Source organism: Xyrauchen texanus, chromosome 36, assembly GCF_025860055.1.
Source record: "Xyrauchen texanus isolate HMW12.3.18 chromosome 36, RBS_HiC_50CHRs, whole genome shotgun sequence".
NCBI classification, from domain to species: domain Eukaryota; kingdom Metazoa; phylum Chordata; class Actinopteri; order Cypriniformes; family Catostomidae; genus Xyrauchen; species Xyrauchen texanus.
In genome coordinates, this window is record NC_068311.1 from 9,358,411 (window position 1) to 9,377,505 (window position 19,095).

At 36.2% G+C, this 19,095-nt stretch overlaps 1 protein-coding gene across 3 annotated transcripts in view; it reads left to right on the forward strand.

Moving 5' to 3' along the window:
• Window positions 1-19,095, forward strand: part of pds5b (PDS5 cohesin associated factor B) — a 49,157-nt gene that overhangs the window by 427 nt on the left and 29,635 nt on the right. The window contains exons 1-8 of one of the 3 annotated variants that reach the window (XM_052107403.1): window positions 112-130; window positions 2,501-2,627; window positions 3,221-3,424; window positions 6,581-6,667; window positions 6,762-6,859; window positions 11,660-11,786; window positions 13,852-13,932; window positions 16,473-16,613. In XM_052107403.1, the coding sequence (XP_051963363.1) occupies window positions 2,520-2,627; window positions 3,221-3,424; window positions 6,581-6,667; window positions 6,762-6,859; window positions 11,660-11,786; window positions 13,852-13,932; window positions 16,473-16,613 (846 nt within the window). In that variant the 5' untranslated portion in view covers window positions 112-130; window positions 2,501-2,519. Of the gene's footprint in view, window positions 1-111; window positions 131-531; window positions 551-2,500; window positions 2,628-3,220; window positions 3,425-6,580; window positions 6,668-6,761; window positions 6,860-11,659; window positions 11,787-13,851; window positions 13,933-16,472; window positions 16,614-19,095 lie in introns of those variants that run through there. The other 2 variants (XM_052107404.1, XM_052107402.1) reach the window with 2 other exon arrangements.

Genomic DNA, 19,095 nt, shown 5'->3' on the forward strand with positions numbered 1-19,095 from the left:
CCCCCAAATCTACTCATTCTGCACTTAAAAACATATTCCATTGCCAGTGGTGTTGGTTTGTGAGTAACGCGTTAGTTCGTTACCGTTTTCATTGCAAAAGAGGGTCGTGCACGTTCCTGAAGCATCGTGGGTATGTGCATGCTTATGATGAGTGTGTTTGTGGTTTAGCTCTGTTAGCTTAGCTTAGCTGCATAGAAACCGCCAAGTCGCTTGTTTTAAAGCCACGTTTAATTCACAGATCCTGCTATATCAGATTGCTGCAATGTGCATTTATTTACGCGATGGTTTAATTTGGTTCGTTGCATGTTGTTATCGGAGGTGCTGTTGTGTCTAAGTGAAGAGCTATATGAAATGAATATTAGCATGTAATCCGCTCTCTTAGGGGTGACATAACAGATTTACTTGGATTTCTATGGGATAAAGCAATGCAAAAGGCATGAAATGACAGCTGATTTGTGATCAAGACTGTTTTTATTTTGTCCTTGTTGTGGATGCAGAAAAAGCACAAAGGCATCTAGTTCGGATAAGCAAGTCAACCTGCTGGCTGTGTGTAAGAATCTTTTACCATGCATAATCATTTTTATACTTAAGTTATTTCTGGAAGTAGCTGGATAATATGATGCATGGACGGATTGTGTACTTATTGCATGCCGAGATGTGTTGTGAACTGCTTTGTGTTTTGAGTGCTTGCAAGGAGTGTTGTACACTTGCACTGAACCGATTCTACCTAGAAGTGACACCCATTCAGGGCTCAACAAAAGGGACTATTCCGCTTTGCTCAGTTGGAAAGTATTTCGGATTTTACCTGCCCTACCAATATTTTCACTGGCCCCAGCACAAATAATGATACGTTTTCTTATTATTTTTGTCAGAATTGTTTTTGACGTTAGGCCTTCCTTTATTAATAATTTATTATGATTTTAATTTGCCATAATAGCTGGAAAATATACAGCTATAAAATAATTTAATGACAGTTATATTCATTTTAACCTGATTTTTACTAGTTAAGATTGGTGATAAGTTTAAAATTCTTTCATCATTTACTCACCCTCATTCCATTCCAGATGTGTATGACAAAATGCTGAAGATTTTTAGACAAGTATCTCAGCCATACTCAGTAGGGCCATACAATGCAAGTGAATGGTGATCAGACCTTTAAAAGCTCCAAAAAGGAAGTCAAGTCAGCATAAAAGTAATCCATAAAACTCCAGTTGTTTATTCAATGTCTTCTGAAGCAATCCAGTTGGTTTTTGGTGATAACAGACCAAAATATAACTCAAGATGTGAATACATATAATCCCCCCGGAGCAACCTGGAGTTAAGTGCCTTGCTCAAGGACACAATGGTGGTGGCTGTGGGGATTGAACCAGTGATCTTCTGATTACCAGTTTACCAGTTATGTCTTTTAGACCACTACCACCACCACCACATTAATTGAGCTTGAAATCTTGTTTGTGCTTAGAGACTTTAATGACAAAGTGTAAAATGCTAAATTAGTTATTTTTTGGTCTGTTCTCATCTAAAACCAACTGGATTGCTTTAGAAGACGGATTAAACCACTGGAGTTGTATTGATACATTTTTTGCAGCTTTCGAAGTTCTGGTCACCATTAACTTGCATGTTAACTTGCATGTATGGACCTACATAGCTGAGATATTCTAAACATCTTTGTTTGTGTTCAGCAGAAGAAAGTCATTCACATCTGGGATGGCATGAGGGTGAGTAAATAATGAGGGAATTTTCATTTGAACAATGATCAGAAATCCAAATGTTTAAGTTTGCAAGGCATAGAAACAAATTTACTGGACCAACAAATACAATATTTTAGTGAAAACGCATGCATGTAAACAAAGTGACAGTTTCATTATTTTTCCCCAAAACACTTTAATGCTGTCACTAGGCTATCCTTATTGTTTAGCCCTGCTATTTTAAATTCAGTATGCATTATTAACTTTTTTTCTCTTCACCATGCTTATACTGTAGGTGTAATTGTGCTAATGTAACTTCATAGATTACTCTTAGAGAACATGCACAACATGTTTGTAATACAGTTATTTGCCTTTTTTACTTGTCTGTTTAAATTAGTCTGCTTGGAATATGTAATTTATAGGAGTGTGCTGTTTAAGTTTATTGTTAATGTGCAAAACATCTGGAAGCATTGCATTTCTTTGAACTTAAACTGTTGTGATATGTTGTTTAGTAATGCAGTTCAGTGCATGAGACTGCTCTTTCCAAAATGGGTTTTTTAGTGCTGTCAATATTTAACCATCCACAGGAGGTGAGGAGGATTTGGCCAGCATTCTGTAATTTCCAATAACAACTCTACTTTTTGTCTTCAATGTTCTTGGGTGTAGTCCAAGCCCAATCCATATTCAGGATCTATTGGGTCATTTTATTAATGGCACATTCTGTTCTGAAAAGAGTCATTAATGGAAATTCCCTATTCGTCTTTAAATGAGTACTGTTGTTTTGTATTCCCGTCGTCTTGCCATATTTGCAGTGAGCACTGATTGGAGAGCATGGCTCACTCCAAGAATCGAGCCACGGATGGCAAGATCACCTATCCACCGGGGGTGAAGGAGATCTCTGATAAAATCTCAAAAGAGGAGATGGTGCGGAGACTAAAGGTAAAGACAGATCTGTCATAAAGCCAAGTGGAATTAGCTTATTATATATATGTAATATCTATATGTATATTATATAAAAGTTTTGTGCAAATCTTTTCATGTTGAAAATTAGGCTAGGCTTTTCATCTTGAAACGTCAACTTAAAGGGTTAGTCCACCCAAAAATGAAAACTGTCACCCATGTATTGTTTCGAACCCATATGAGTTTCTTCTGGGTAACACAAGGAGAAATTTTTAATTATTTTTGCCTAATGTGTCCTTTTGTGTTCCACAGTAGAAAAAGGTAATGTGGTTCGAAAGAACATGATGGGAATGCATGATGACAGAATTTTCATTTTTGTGTGAATCCAAAAATTAAAGCTATTCCTTTGAGTTTTGTAAGACTGATTGAAGTGAATCATTTTTCTGTTCATATTTCAGAGTGTTTTTTTATAGCTTGTAGACCGTGTACCCTGCCTCTGTGGCTTTGTCATTTATGTCTATTTATACATGAGAGGGCCAAGTGAAAGTGTGTTTCCATTTCGATGATCTTGCATCACACTTTTATTTCTATGCTTTGTTGACTTACTGGTCTGTGGTGCTGTTGAAACCCAGATGGTGGTGAAAACCTTCATGGATATGGACCAGGATTCGGAGGAGGAGAAAGAGCTGTATCTGAACTTGGCTTTGCACCTTGCCTCAGATTTTTTCCTCAAACATCCAGATAAAGATGTCAGACTGCTTGTGGCCTGCTGTCTAGCTGATATCTTTCGTATCTATGCGCCCGAGGCTCCATACACATCACCTGATAAACTAAAGGTTGGAATACTCAATCGGTTTATTTGAATGTCATGGTAGTTCTTGCTTATGCTGATGAAGAACAGTAAATGTTCCTATCTAATGATATATGGTAATTACCTTTTAAATTCCATTTGTTATGAATTTAGGGCTGAAACAATTAGTCAACGTTATCGACAAAGTCGACATTAAAAAATTGTCGACAAATTTTAATTGTCGAATAGTCGTTTGATCTCATTTAACGTAACACGAGATCATATGAAACTCTAGCTGCACTGCATCTTGCGCCTGACTGTGGAAGAAAACCGCTTGCTGTCCAGATGCACTCTAAACTTTCCAAACAGCTTCAGGCGATGTACATCACAAAGTACAAGGGAATTATACAAAAATACCAAATAAGTAAATTCAGAAGCACTCTTGTTGTAGAATAAGTGGAGTCGGAGCTCTTTAAAGGATACACCCCGGTGTTACATCTTAAATGCAGTTTTAATGCATTATAGCTTTATTAAAGTTCAAATAATACGGAAAAAGGTCATGTAATTAACAACAAACTCCGAAACTTTTTTCTGCATTTTCTGTGCGGTCAGCACCTCTTCTATGAGTTGTACGAATGTCTCAGTCTAAGGGGGACAGATTGAAACGGCACCCAGCTGATGAACTCTATCGCAGGGATGCTCATCCCTCGAGCGCACACACTTAATGCAGCTAGATTATAATGCGATGGCTCGCGATTTATTGAATCATAATATATGTCACTGCATTTCTTATCATGAAGCTTTATTAATAAGAGAGAGATAAGGTGAGGGAGGGTAGTTTTCACCCCATTATACACTGCTACAAGATACATTTATGATTTGTTTTGGCTTGTTTTCCAATAAAAATATCTAAAACTCATTTAAAACAATGTACATTTACTTTAGGATCTATACTGCAGAAGAGAACATTTTTATCTGAGAATGTTGAATATAATATATATATAAAAAAGATGCATTCACCTGAGAAGCAGCATATAAGATATTTAGACTTGCTTTTAGAAAATAGATCTTGAGAATATAAGTATATTTTGTCTTTACTGCACTCGCAGAAGTATAAACAAGTGAAAAAAAAATACACATACATACAAAATACACTTATATTTAAGATACATCCTCTTAAAGCAAATCTAAATATCTTATATGTTGCGTCTCAAGAAAATTTATCTTGTTTTAAGGATTTTTAGACATTTTTAAATGGAAAAAAACACAAAAAGACTTGATACCAATAGTTTTTTTGCATTGAATTTCTTTACTGAATTCAACTTAAAGGGTTAGTTCACCCAAAAATGAAAATTATCCCATGATTGACTCACCCACAAGCCATCCTAGGTGTGTGACTTTCTTCTTTCAGCCAAACAGAATCAGAGTTATATTAAAAAATATCCTGGCTCTTCCAAGCTTTATAATCGGAATGAATGGTACCTTGGATTTTGAAGCCCACTTCCATCCATCAAAAAATTACTGGATGTTCCATATGGCTCCAGGGAGTTAATAAAGGTCTTCTGAAGCAAAGCGATGAGTTTTTGTAAGAAAATTATCCATATTTATAACTTTATAAACTATAATCACTGGCTTCCGGTAACGGCAATCATCACTTTCATGAGAGAGTCGAGTTCCGGCATATGACGTAGGTGTTGTGTAAGCTCTGGTGAGAAGTCACGAACTAACCCTTTAATAAAAAGTATTTTCTTACCTTTAATTCAGTGAATGTCATTTAGAGGTATTTTTAAAAATGATTTTGTCCTCTTTGTTGTTGTAAGCATGTTTAATACAACCTTTTATGTTGGGCCACAAGCTGACTAATCGGTTAAGAGCTAATGATTAATCGACGAATAGTAGAATAATTGTTAGTTACAGCCTACAGGTATGTAATATCTGTAATTTCTTAAAGGTGCTGTATTCAATTTTTTCTTTTGTTGCATTTATTTTTAATCTGAGGCCCACATATGTTAGTTAAATGTGCACCTTGCACTTTCAACCTGTTTTACACCTGTAGAAATGAATGATAAATATGTGAGATGAAGAGTAGAGTCATACCAGTTGGTTAAGATGTTTTATTCTACATTTAGGTCGATTCATACTGGATTTTGCCAGTACCGATAACTAAGGTGGTGGAAAAGGCTGATAACCGAGTAATCTGCTGAAAGTTTTCAAAATGGATTTCTAGAATAAAATCGTAATTGATAAAAAAATTTAATGGAATAAAAGGTGACAAGTCCCCATGACAGAGTGTGCATCAGCCAGTTGCAGTTTCAATCTCTCCCCGTTAGATCGGGACATTCGCACAGCTCATAGAAGAGGCACTGACTGCACAGAGAAATACAGTTTCAGAGTTTGTAGTTATTTACCTGCTTACTTATGATTTGAACTTTAATAAAGCTATAACACATTAAATATAAATGCATTTAAGATGTAACGCGGGATGTTTCCTTTAAAGTAGCTCAACACGCAAGTTTTGCTTAAGCGGAGAGGCAGCTCCACTTATTCCACAGCGAGAGTGCGTCGGTATTTTTGTATAATTCCCTCCTACTTTGCGATCTACATAACGTGAAGCGGTTTGGAAAGTTTAGAGTGCGTCTGGACTGTGAGCTGTGTAATTCTTCCTCAGTCAGGCGTGAGCTGCAATGCGGCTTTCATGTGGCATTATTAAAGTTCCATATGATCTCAAGTTATGTATTCAGCAATGAACATTTTGTCATATTTGACATTGTCAATAATGTCGACTAATCGTTGCAGCCCTACTCATAATTCTGACTTCACAATCATTCTAAAAGGCCCATTTTGCAGCTTAGTTTTCCTTAATGGCTGGGAGAGCTGTGTACATAATACTGTATATTGATCACTTAAGTGGTAAGTAATATCCTGTTTTCCCCTTTTTCCAAAACTGTAGTTTGTTTTGGGAAAGAAGCATTGTAATGTATCCGTATGAACTGCACCAATCAGCATATTTGCCAGTGTGTTCTTAAAAATCATGGGCTGAATATTCTAAAGTTGATGTTTGTGGGAATGTCCGTTTTTCTTAACCTTGAAAAAAAAAAAAAACCATTGGATTAGTTCTGCAGAAAATAACAAATTTCTCTTGCATTTAGTAGCCTAAATATAACCAAAAATATTAAACTCTCTTCTCTTCTTTTACACTCAGGATATTTTCATGTTTATAACTCGACAGCTGAAAGGGTTGGAGGACACGAAGAGTGCCCAGTTTAATCGATATTTTTACCTACTGGAGGTATGACACCCAAGAAACACACTCAAGTAAGTTTTTGCCATGGTTTTTGAACCAGTGTCTGATTTTTTTTTTCTCTTCCCTTCTGGCGCTCTAGAACATCGCTTGGGTGAAATCATACAACATCTGCTTTGAATTGGAGGACAGCAATGAGATCTTTACTCAGCTCTACAGAACTTTGTTCCAAGTGATCAAGTAAGATTCATTGTTTAAATCTATCCATTTAAGCATTGCTTTGGAATTAGGACTGGACAATATTTTTAACCTTTTGATGATAATTATATTTGTTAAAAGTGTTTGATGTAAAATGTTGTTTGGCCAAATTTGGACCAAACAGCAATTGAAGCCAATTAACAAAGTAAAATACAGTAAAAATCTAGTTAAAAACACACAAAGTATTCTGTTTTGCAGTAGCTGAACTTGAATCATTTTAATAATTTTCAGTTTTATGCACCTATATAACAAATGTATTGTTAAAAACATCAAATTTCATATTTGACACACTCCATCAAAATGAGTTAGAAATCACAGTTGGCCGTTTTTGGAAAAACATGAAATCTGTTTTGGGTTTTCTATTGGTTTTGATACAACCAAGTCTCTGTTTTCAAATTATGTAAATGGTATTATGAAATTCAAACTATAAATGTTGTTATTTATTTATTCGTTTTTTTATGTGGTGTGATCTTCACAAAGCGTCACTCCTTAAATTGCTTACTTCTCATTTACCACAGGAAAGCCATCCAGTGTCCATAAATGAACTCTAGAGAAGAGCATATTGCTAAAAAAATTTCATCACTGTCAGAAATGCGACAATATATGTGGAATATATATATATATACAACTAATTTCAGGGTATTTTAGCTGGTGGATGTGCTATCTCCTTGTAGAGAATTCCATATCTCTGAGGTGTGTGTGAGTTTGTGCAGTGTGTTTGCAGGTGCCTGCCTATGTGTAAATGCATGGATATTTTTAAGTATGCTTTGTGCGCCCACTTTGATGTTATATTCACACACTTAGCACTTTATTAGGAACACCTGTACACCTACTAGGGATGGGCATTTTGGTAATTTTGTCTACTCGACTACTCGAGGGGCAATGACATGTACATAACTGTGTGTGTGTGTATAATAACATGTCTGACAAACGTCTTTGGCTGCTGCATTGCCTCTTGTTGTTCCAGTGTATCATCTATTCATTATTATAGGCTGTTATAAAATAATCTGTTTCAAAATCTACAGAAGATTGCATAATCAAAATATAATGCATCATATTTTGTAATTATTTGAAGATTCGCTGCACAACTGCAAACGAAAGTATGTGCACAACACGCGTCAGTCTGTTTTTCCTTCAGGTTACTGTAGTAATCTTAGTAAGTGCATTCTAGTTTTTTTTTGTGACCGTCTATTTTCAAATCGCAGTTGGCTTAAACATATGATGCCATAACCATTGGGATTTTAATATGCCTGTTATCATTTTTTTAATATGTGTGTTAAGTTGAAGTTTGGTTTTGAAGACGTTGCATTCGGTTTCATTTAGCTGTGCTCTGTCTAGGTGTTTGAAACACTCGCCAGCTGTATATGCGTTGAGTCAGGTGTGTTCGCTCACTCCTGTGGTGAAAGCTGCAATGCTCCGTATTTTTGTTGCTGTGATGATTCATGAAGCGTTCTCAGAGTTGGAATTTCCACCTTTCAACTGGGGAAAGTCCAACGGAATGACACTTTTTGTCAGACTTCTAACTTGGAAACTTCGTGCAGAAATCTTCAACTCCCATTTCGTCGAGATGTAGGTGTTATGTCACCCAGGGCAGGGAGGTTTAGTCAGTGACAAACATTTACTTTTGAATAAAATTATTAACGAGTTTAAATGATGATAAAACGTGTTTTTCATCGCAGGGATTTCGACCGTGGCATAATTGTTGGTGCCAAAAAGGCTGGTTTGAGTATTTCTGTACTGTTGATCTCCTGGGATTTTCATGTACAACCATCTCTAGAATTTATGCATCCAGTAAGCGTCAGTTCTGCTGGCAGATAAGCCTTGTTGATTTGAGAGGTCAACAGAGAATGGCCAGACAGGTTCTAGCTGACAGAAAGGCTACGGTAACTTGGATAACCTCTCTGTACAATTGTAGTGAACAAGAATAGCATCTCAGAATGCTCAACACATCAAAACTTGAGACGAATGGGCTACAACAGCAGAAAACCACACAAGGAACTTTATTAGGACCATAGTGTTCCTAATAAAGTACAAAGTGATTGTAGATATATTATATTAAAATGCACACGTGTGCACTAAACTTGCAAGAGTGATGTCCCTGCATTATATTTTTTACTTGAACTGTTATTTACAGTATGTCTTATTTCATGTAATCTTGAATACATTTTATATTTGTGAAATATTGTCCAAAATTGTTTGGAACCTTTTGAGGCAGTTTTCTCAAAAACAAGGTTTTATGACAGACATCCTTTAAATGACAAATTTCTGGAACGGTTTGAGATAGAAACATTACACAGTTAGAAAACTGAGACCATTCTTTTTACTTTAGTTAATCTCAATAACTGATTCTGGGTCAATGCGAATCAATGATGGAGCAGGTCACATATTTGACAATTTTGATGAATGAAAAATGCACCATGGATACTTCTGAGAAATTGTTTGAGTGATGCTGGAAGTGAATCTTCGGAGCAGTTAGTTTAAACTGACAATTTCACAAATCATTTAAGGAAATTAGTTGAACATACAGTGGGGGAAATAAGTATTGAACATGTCAACATTTTCACCAGACTTGGTATTAACTCAAGAAATCAAACACACAAAGAAATCAAAACATTTAAAGTCCATAAATTAAGTTGTGTGTAATAAAGAGGAATGACACATGAAAAGTATTGAACACGCTAACTAAAATGTATTTAATACTTAGTGGAGAAGCCTTCGTTTGTAATGACAGCTTAAACATGCTTCCTGTATTAAGAAATTAATCGACCAGTATTCAGGTGTGATTTTTGGCCCATTCTTCTAAACATATTGTCTTTAAATCTTGAAGATTCCTGGGGGTCCTCTTGTGAACATTGATCTTAAGCTCTTTCCACAAATGTTCAATTGCATTTAAATCAGGTGATCGACTTGGTCATTCTAACACCTTGATTTTTTTTTCTCTGAAACCCATTGAGTTTCCTTTGCTGTATGCTTTAGATCGTTGTCCATCTGAAAAGTCCACCCACATCTCATCTTCATCATCCTGGTGGATGGCAGCAGATTCTTCTCAAGAATCTCCCGGTAAAGGGCTCCATTCATCGTTCCTTCAATTATATGAAATCTGCCAGTACCATGCAATGAAAAACAGCCCCACACCATGATGCTTCCACCTCCAAACTTCACTGTTTGTATAGTGTTTTTAGGGTAATGTGCAGTGCCATTTCTTCTCCAAACAACGTGTGTAGTATGCCAAATTTTGCTCTTGTCTGACCAGACTACACTCTCCCAGTATTTCATAGGCTTGTCCAAATGCGTTGTAGCAAACTTTAAATAAGCTTCGACATGCCTTTTCTTTAGTAATGGAGTCTTGCGGGGTGAGCATGCTTAGAGGCCATGGCGGTGGAGTGCATTGCCTATTATTTTCTCTGTGACGATGGTACCTGCTGCCTCCAAGTGTTTCTGGAGCTCTTTCCGAGTGGTCCTTGGCTCTTTGGCTATTCTTCTGACTCCCTGGTCGGAAATCTTGCGAGGAGCTCCTGTGCATGGCCGGTTGATGACTGAGTGATGTTGTTCCACTTGCAGATAATGGCCCCAATGGTGCTTACTGGTGCTTACTGGAAGATTCAGAAGTTTTGAAATGTGTCTGTCATTCCACTTTATTACACAAATTTATTTATGGACTTTATTGTTGTGAATTCTTTACATTTGCAGATTTCCTGAATTATACTGATGTCTGGTGAAAATTTCATGTGAATATCCTCATTAAAAATATATTTACTGAAAAAAATTTACTCGTTCAATACTTATTTCCCCCACTCTACCAACTCCAACACAATTTTTTGAGACACTATCAAAACATTTTATGGAAAACATTGCTCTTATTTTCTCAAGTTGTGAGACAAAGAACAAATGCAAAACTAGTCACGCTCTTTAAGGCTCAGGTCTTTCTGTGTGCAATTCCATCTCGTACACGGTCTAATGCTCAGCCTTTCAAAGTACACTCTTTTGACAACGACGAGCACAAACCGATGCATTCAATGCATGTGCACTTCAACTGCTTTGTGATACTATTTATTCAGGTCAATGAGAGGTGCCTGTGCCAACAGAGATACTGAACCATACACAGAACGGCTGTGTAGATGATGAAATTTGTGTTATGCATACTATTTGTAAGCTGGAACATGGAAATTCGCAGTATTTTGTTTTATTTTATATCGCCAGCATAATTGGTGCAAATATATTATGAATATTGGCCATGCATATGACACCTGTCTATAGAAGCATCTCTTTGTAATCCTGTGATAGTTGCAGCTTCTTGTTTAGTGTGTACCACAGCTGTGAATCTTGACATAGCTGCTGTCATAATTATGTGAAGCACCTCCTTGGTTACCATGTTCTGTTTGAGATGTAAATGGAAAGCTGCAGCCTATTTGTTATCTCTAATGAGCTGTCAGCCTCCTGCACGGCAACAATATTTCCATGCAATATTTTCCTTTGACAATGATGCGAGCGAGTCCTAGGTGGGAACCATTCATTGCATGCGCTCTATAAAGGCTGCATATGGGGCGATTCATTTCAGGCACTGATGTTCACTTAGTTGGAAATGTCCTCTGAGCAGAACACAGCAGAGCTCGGATCTCATGTGTAAATGGAAAAACCTAGAAGTGTTTTCTCTGCGCCATAGTTTTTTTATTTTTGTCCCCATATTGCAGACCTCTACTGTCTTTTTCTGATGTTTTTTTTGTCTGGTGCATCTGATTTTAGGTAATTCCTTGTATTTACCGTAATGTTTCTCTTCTTTAGCAATGGCCACAATCAGAAGGTTCACATGCATATGGTGGATCTCATGAGTTCAATCGTATGTGAGGGCGACACTGTCTCGCAGGAACTTTTGGACACTGTTCTGGTTAACCTGGTCCCAGCACACAAGGTACAGACAACAAATATATGCATACCTGAGAGAACTTTTTTAAATTTTCTTTATGATTTTTCTCCCCAATTTGGAATGCCCAATTCCTAATGCGCTCTAAGTCCTCGTTGTGACGTAGTGGCGGCGGGGACGAATCTCAGTTGCCTCCACGTCTGTGACCGTCAATCCGCGCATCTTATCACGTGGCTTTTTGAGCGCGTTACCACGAAGACGTAGCATCCATGCACAACTCGCCACGTGTCCCACCGAGATCGAGAACCACACATTAGTGTGATGAATGATGTTACTTCATGTGACTCTACCCTCCCTAGCAACCGGGCCAATTTGGTTGCTACTCGGCACACCCTGGATTCAAACTCTCAACTCCAGGGGTGGTAGTCAGTGTCAATACTCGTTGAGCTACCCAGGCCCCCTATATGAGAGAACCTTAAAAAAAAAGTTGTCCAGGTCACATTGCATCCTAAAATAAAAACCAATTGTCTTGCACAACACCAATAATATTTTTGGCCTTTTGACATTTTTTGAAATTACAAACTAGTGTTGCCAAAATTACTGGTATTCAGTATCAAGTCGATACTAAAATAAAAAAGATGTAACTATACCAGTGTTTCTGCAGTACTGGTAGTACCGAGCACAAACTCAGTCCGGTAACCGGGCACAATATGACTGACACGCGACTGCTTTAAAATGCTAATTTTGTGTGCGTACTCTGCTACTACTTCCTCTAAAATGGGCAATTAATCAAATTCAAATTGTGATGTCCTTGTGTGATTTTATTAAACCGCTAAAGGCTGCAATCTTGGTGTGGAAGAGATGTGTATTTTGTATAAATCCGACCGTTCATACATATTAAGAATCATTCACGACATGTTGTATCAGATGACAGAGCAGAGCACTAATCTACTGTGAACCACGTAGCACATGTAAACTATATATTTATATAATTAATATAAGCTCTTTAATCTCAACTTTATTTATAAAGCATTCAAAGCAACAGAGTTGACCACTGTTTCACAGTAATACAATTTAAAACATAATATTTCAAAATTACCACTTACACAAATGCAAAAATATATTACAAATGTATGGTAAAATGTAATTTTCACTGTAATGATAATAATAATAATTAAGCAATATATCACTAGCAAGACTGCTGTTGAATAAAAGTTTGGCAAAAAAATGCAATGATGACATGTTGAAAATATCAAGTTATATTTTCACTTGTTGAAAGATTTAAGAATGAATTGATTAGACACCATTTTGATGATGAAATGAAATTAAACTAAAACATGGAGTTCTGGAAAATAATAATAACAAAAAGGAAAACAGGATTTGATGAAGAATAAAACGGATTCCTGTAGGGTGCTACATAAAAACACTTAAGAAATGCTTGATTGAGAAGCACTTGAAGGAAACACGGATTTCTTTAATTTACGATTTACATTGAAAAGTAACTTTTTAAATGGGCTAATCAGGTGTGTTCAATAGCACATAGTCATATTGGCATATTTATGCTCTGGTACTGAAATTGGTATTGAGTTCTGTGAAATTTCATTGGTATCTGTACCAACTACTGAAATTTTGTTACTGTGACCACACTATTACACGCATTTCCCCAGCAGATTGTATTTATTTTACATTTATATTTATTCATTTGGCATACACTTTTATCCGAAGGGACTTGCAGTGCATTCAATGTATAAGGTTCAAGGTTATTTGGACCTGCAATATTTAATTTCTGAAAGATATTATGTCAAATAAATAAATTTTCCTCTTAACATTTTTTTCATTCCAATAAATTTGGAAAACAATCTTTCCATTTTAAATTTACTCCCTTAATTTTGTAAAAGTTGAAAGCCATATTTTATGTATGCCAATTTGGTGGGAACATTTTGAAAACTGATGACAGGGTGTTTGGGGTAAAGCAAAAAACTTTGTGTGTATTTATTTTATTTTTTGGAGGGGGGGGATATGACTAGGATTCATCCACAAATACCTGGCACCCATTACAAATGTTATTTTTCCTTTTGTGATTGTAACTTTTGTTCTCTATCTTGGCCTGCAGAATCTGAACAAGCAAGCGTACGATCTGGCCAAAGCTTTGCTGAAGAGAACTGCTCAGGCCATAGAGCCGTACATTACCAACGTGAGTAAATTATTTATTATTGTTCACTTTTCATAGAACATACACCCTGCTGCTTGCTTGCTGTGTCAGAATCACGCTGACTTAAAAAGAAAATGTGAATCGTCTTCTCATTTGTTTAAATCTTGCATAACCCTTAATGAACCACTATGTGTCGACTCCAACTGTGCACACTTTTCAAAACTTTGTTGAGGCATGACAGAAATATTTTTAATTGTTTAAAATATATTTTGGGACAAAATGCTAAATTTCTCAAAATAATTTGTGTATTCTTTAATACACAATCTAAATGCTCAAAGTTTAAAATAGTTAGTGTTTCTGTGATACCTTTCTCTGTAAGAAAAGATCATAAACAAACAACACCTTAATAAATAGTGGGCTACATTTAGGCTGATCAGGTGCAGAACAAGATAGAATGGAACTGAAACTGTTCAGAAAAACGATCTGAAAGTGTTTATTTTTTAATAATTTGTTTGTCAACATTATTAAAATCACATTTCAACTTTTTTAAAATAATAAATATTCTACATTTTAACAATGAATATTAAAATGTGTATCTATAATAGTGTTATTAATTTACAATTTAATAAAAATTTTACATTCATTTGTATGACGAGCACTTAAATGGAACTGTCACTTTAAGAGTTCAGCGAGCGTCCCACAGTGTTCTGGTTATTAACGAGATAGAAGTCTCTCTTTGTTTATCGCATTTGTGCTATGTTAGGGTTTGTATGGTCATGGAAATCCTGGAAAAGTCATGGAATTTAGTAATTGTGTTTTCCAGGCCTGGAAATGTCATGGAAAAACAAGTTAACACTTTATGTTTTGGAAAAGTCATGTGGGGAAAAGGTCATTTTCTAAGAATAAACTTTTCAGCAATACAAGTGTGCTAAGAATTCTTTAAGTTTGGCGCAACTCAGAGCCCGTGCTTAGCAGTAGGCAAAATGCGTTGCTGCATAAACTGAGTAGTTTGTAAATAGGCATGGTGCCATGTGGTGGCAAATTTTTTTTAGGGGTCCAAGCACTGAAGGTGCCGGAACCCTTATTTTATTCGTTCTGATTTTCTTATTGGGGGTCCAAACTATAAGCTAATTTATTTTTTGCCCATTGCCCAGATTTACTCTGTGACCTGTATCTTCTGAACGCTGTCGAAACTTCACGAAACTTGGAATACTTTGATATCAGAACATTTTATACAAAAATTATACAAGTTTTGTCTAATTTTGCCAATAAGGGGCACTGCAGCTAAACATTCCTTAACTCCGCAACCGCTTCATTGAAATGTTTGAAAATTGCCATGCATCAACTTTGGGTCACATGCTAACATATCCTAACAAAAACTATGTGACAAATCAACAAAAATTCCCTGCCAGCATCTAATCACATTTTAGCAGCAAATAACTTTTATTGTGATTGTTACGAAATACAGTGCACTTGCAGGTCACCAAAATTTTCATGAGAATCAGATACAAGGTGGCACTTTAATGAGCTAATTTGCATTTTTGCTAATGTCGAAAGGGCTAAAATCCAAATTCTTTATTCCTCCGATTCCGTGAGTCAAGACTAACAAAACTTGTATTTATGACTTGATTTCCATATTGAAAAAATTTCCGCCAGTTTGAATTTTCCGAAAAAGATACTTTTTCGAACTCCTATGCTGTTTTGCTAAAACTTCTACGTATCATCTAGGGACTGTCCTGACAAAAATGTTTTCAGATTTTTGGTGTCAAATCGTTTAGAAGATACAAGCCAATTAATTATTTGGGTTTGAAAAGTAACTACTATGCCTTTATTTGTGTGCACAAAGTCCAAACATGATAAATCTTAAAACATATATATATATATATATACACACAAGGATAGTCTGAGGGCATGTGCTCAATTTCATAAATTAAAGCACTTCAAGGATCTTTTGCATACTCTGTAAATGGTGAAGTAAAAATTCAGATTCCTTTGAACTATTCTGGTTCTTTATAGTTGGAAATAAGAAATGCAATTCTTATTGGAATTGTTACCAGTGCAGGTTGTCACCAAATGATGAGATAATTTCAGATTTCAACAGATGATATATAAAATCAGAAGCAAATTACTCACCTTTCAGCTAAAGTCACATTTTCTGAAGCTAATTTACCAAATATTTTGGTGAAATTTTGTACATTTTCCTCATTAAAATCACTTGAAAGGGTTACTTGAAGCTTAAACACTTGAGCTTTAAATACAACAAAAAGTTTTAAATATAACAAACAAATCACCTGAAATTACAACTGAAACACCTGCTGTAACTTTCTCACCTTTTCACCAGTCATGAGTTTGCATCCCTGAGTTAATTTAATAAAATTCTTGCAAAAATTGCATTTTCACAGACGTTTTAACGTGGCTTGAATACAATTAATAATTTAATAAAGATCAATTATTGATTATCGATTTTATTGATTAGTTGTTTCGGCACCAGTGATGGGTCTAAAGGGAGCTTTTTTCATTGTGGTGTGCAGTAGACATTGATGGATGCGAGTGTGTGTGTGATGTGCTGTTTGGTCTCTCAGTTCTTTAACCAGGTGTTGATGTTGGGGAAGACTTCAGTCAGTGATCTGTCAGAACATGTCTTTGACCTGATCCTTGAGCTCTATAACATCGACAGCCATCTACTGCTCTCTGTCCTGCCTCAGTTGGAGTTCAAGCTCAAGGTAAGATGGCTCAGTTTTGCTGTTAACATTAAATGGTTTAACTTAGCTTTGGGGATCTCGGATAAAGCTTTTTGGTTTGCTTACATTATCTGTGTCTTGTAAGGTTTTTTGTTTTCCGTTGGAAAAGGGTTGTTGAAGTGTGTGTAGTGAAAGTCATTAAAATTTTAAATTAAAATTTCTTAAAATTGAAAAATCTTTGTATGCTGTTGTGAAATTTGGAACTGACATCTGTTGATTTGGCTAAGTAGGCATATAATGTAAGAATGGCCAAATATTTGTATCGCCCGTGGGCCAAATCCGATCATTTTGATCTGGCCACCATCTGATTTTGATCAAATTAGCACGCAGTCTGATTAGCAGAGCGCGCTCTGAGCAAAAGTCAGAAGTGAGTATTTGCATCCGTCAGTGCTGTTTTTCAATGTAATTATGTTTTAGTTGGACCTCTTTGACAGCTGACAGATTGTTAGTTAAAAAATTGTAAGTTAGTCAAAACGCTTCTCGATACGCCTGCATTCTGCTTATGTCTTGCATTGTTTTAGCTCAAGGGCACGTTCGGGCCATGACCATTATCAGAATGAACAAATGTATGATTCTCATAATTCCACATTACCCTCTGCTGGCAAACGTGGCAAAAAATATTGGTGAATTTGTGACACTCCCCCTCCCCAAGAGATCACTACTCAAGCCCTAAAAGGTGGACATGCTCTTTCTTGACATAAAGCTTTTACATGACTGAGGTACTTATTTATTGTTTGGCATGTTAATTTTGTACATGGCCTATGTTCACTGTGTGATGTGTTTTTTGATCAACACACAATTTAATCTGTTTGCACTTTATTTTTTCAGTTTTATTTTCATTTAGTTTAAATAAATAAACAAACAATACAAGCTGCCTTATATTCTTGTGTAGGCCATTGAGCATCAAAAATTACACCATAGAACCACTGAGTGTCCAACTAACAGTATTACAGGTATAACCGGCTTTGAACACTGATTTGCACCCATATGAAAATTATGACATTGTGGCTAGTATAGCGCATGCACCGGCAGCATTCAGTGTTGAGTTTAGCAATTCTCTGCAACATGTTTGACAGAATTCAGCGGTCGTCAGTTTGCACATGTAAAATGTGTCTCTCATCTTTTCAGGGTCTGTAGTTTTTGTTAAAAGTGATAACTTGAAGCGTCAATGAACCTGACTTTGTTTGGTTCTTCTGTATATATATATAGATAGATAGATAGATGGATGTCCGCTATCTCAATCCTGAAAATAATAAATTCAGTTTGTTCTCTGTTTACCATCTGCACCAATATCTGGCTACTGCACTGCATCCTGTGTGCAAATGCCAAATATTTGCAAGACAAGGAAAGGCAAATTTTTCTCTCATTGATTGGGAGGAAAATATACAAAGAGGAAGAATAGACATTTTCTCTTTTTACAGTTTTCTCAAAGTGATTGGTTTTCATTTCCGCTCTAACATGATGTCACGTTAGAGCAGGCCTCGCCCACAACTGGTGATGGACTCCACCCTATTATCATAGATCCTCCCCTGAGTGATCTACACATAGTCTGCCATTTTTTTTCCACGCTGGAGCAGCTACAGTGAGAAGAAAAATGTCTCTGCTTCGTAAGTGTCATAAGTGTTCTGTTGTTGGCTGTAAAAGCAAACATAAGAGTCTTCATGTACTCCCGGCATCAGAGCCACTGAAGACGCAGTGGACAACAAGTTTTGTTTTTGAAGCAAAAACATACCAAAATTTGTCTGCGTTTGTGCAAATCATTTTACACCAGACTGCTTTGTGAGTGAGGGTCAATATTAAGCAGGATTTAAATTTTTTTATTCTCAAGCATGGATCAGTACCAAAAGTTTCAGTTTTAACTCCGGTTTTTACAGTGTCAGTCATATAGATTCTGATATGTGGTTGCTGTAGTATCCGAAGCACTAGCTGTAAAGCCCTCTTCTGGGAAGGAGGCGGGGAGCAGCAGCTCATTTGCATTTAAAGAGACACACACGAAAACAGCGTGTTTTTTTATTCCACCCAAAAAGAGGCATTTACAACATGGTATAATAAATGATCATTTGGGTATTTTGAGCTAAAACTTCAGACACATTCTGGGGACACCTTAGACTTATATTACATCTTGTAAAAAGGTGAATAATAGGTCTCCTTTAAAACTAAATTAGGCAAGTTTAAAAACCATAATAGGTGCTCTTTAAATGTTAATTGAATACCCCTGACTACTTTAATGTAAACCAAAACAAAACTGTATTAATAGAATTTAGTTTGGTTTTCATGTTAACATGTCACTTCTAATGAAAGTGCTTGCTAAGAAAGTTTGGCCCCTTTCAAGTGTTCAATTGGATAATCTGGCCCCCACAAAAAGTAATTGATGATCCCTGGTTTATAGTTTAGTTTTTAGTAAGATATTTGATACTTCCTGGAATGCATTGTGCGTCTGCTACTACCCTGTTACGAGACCCAA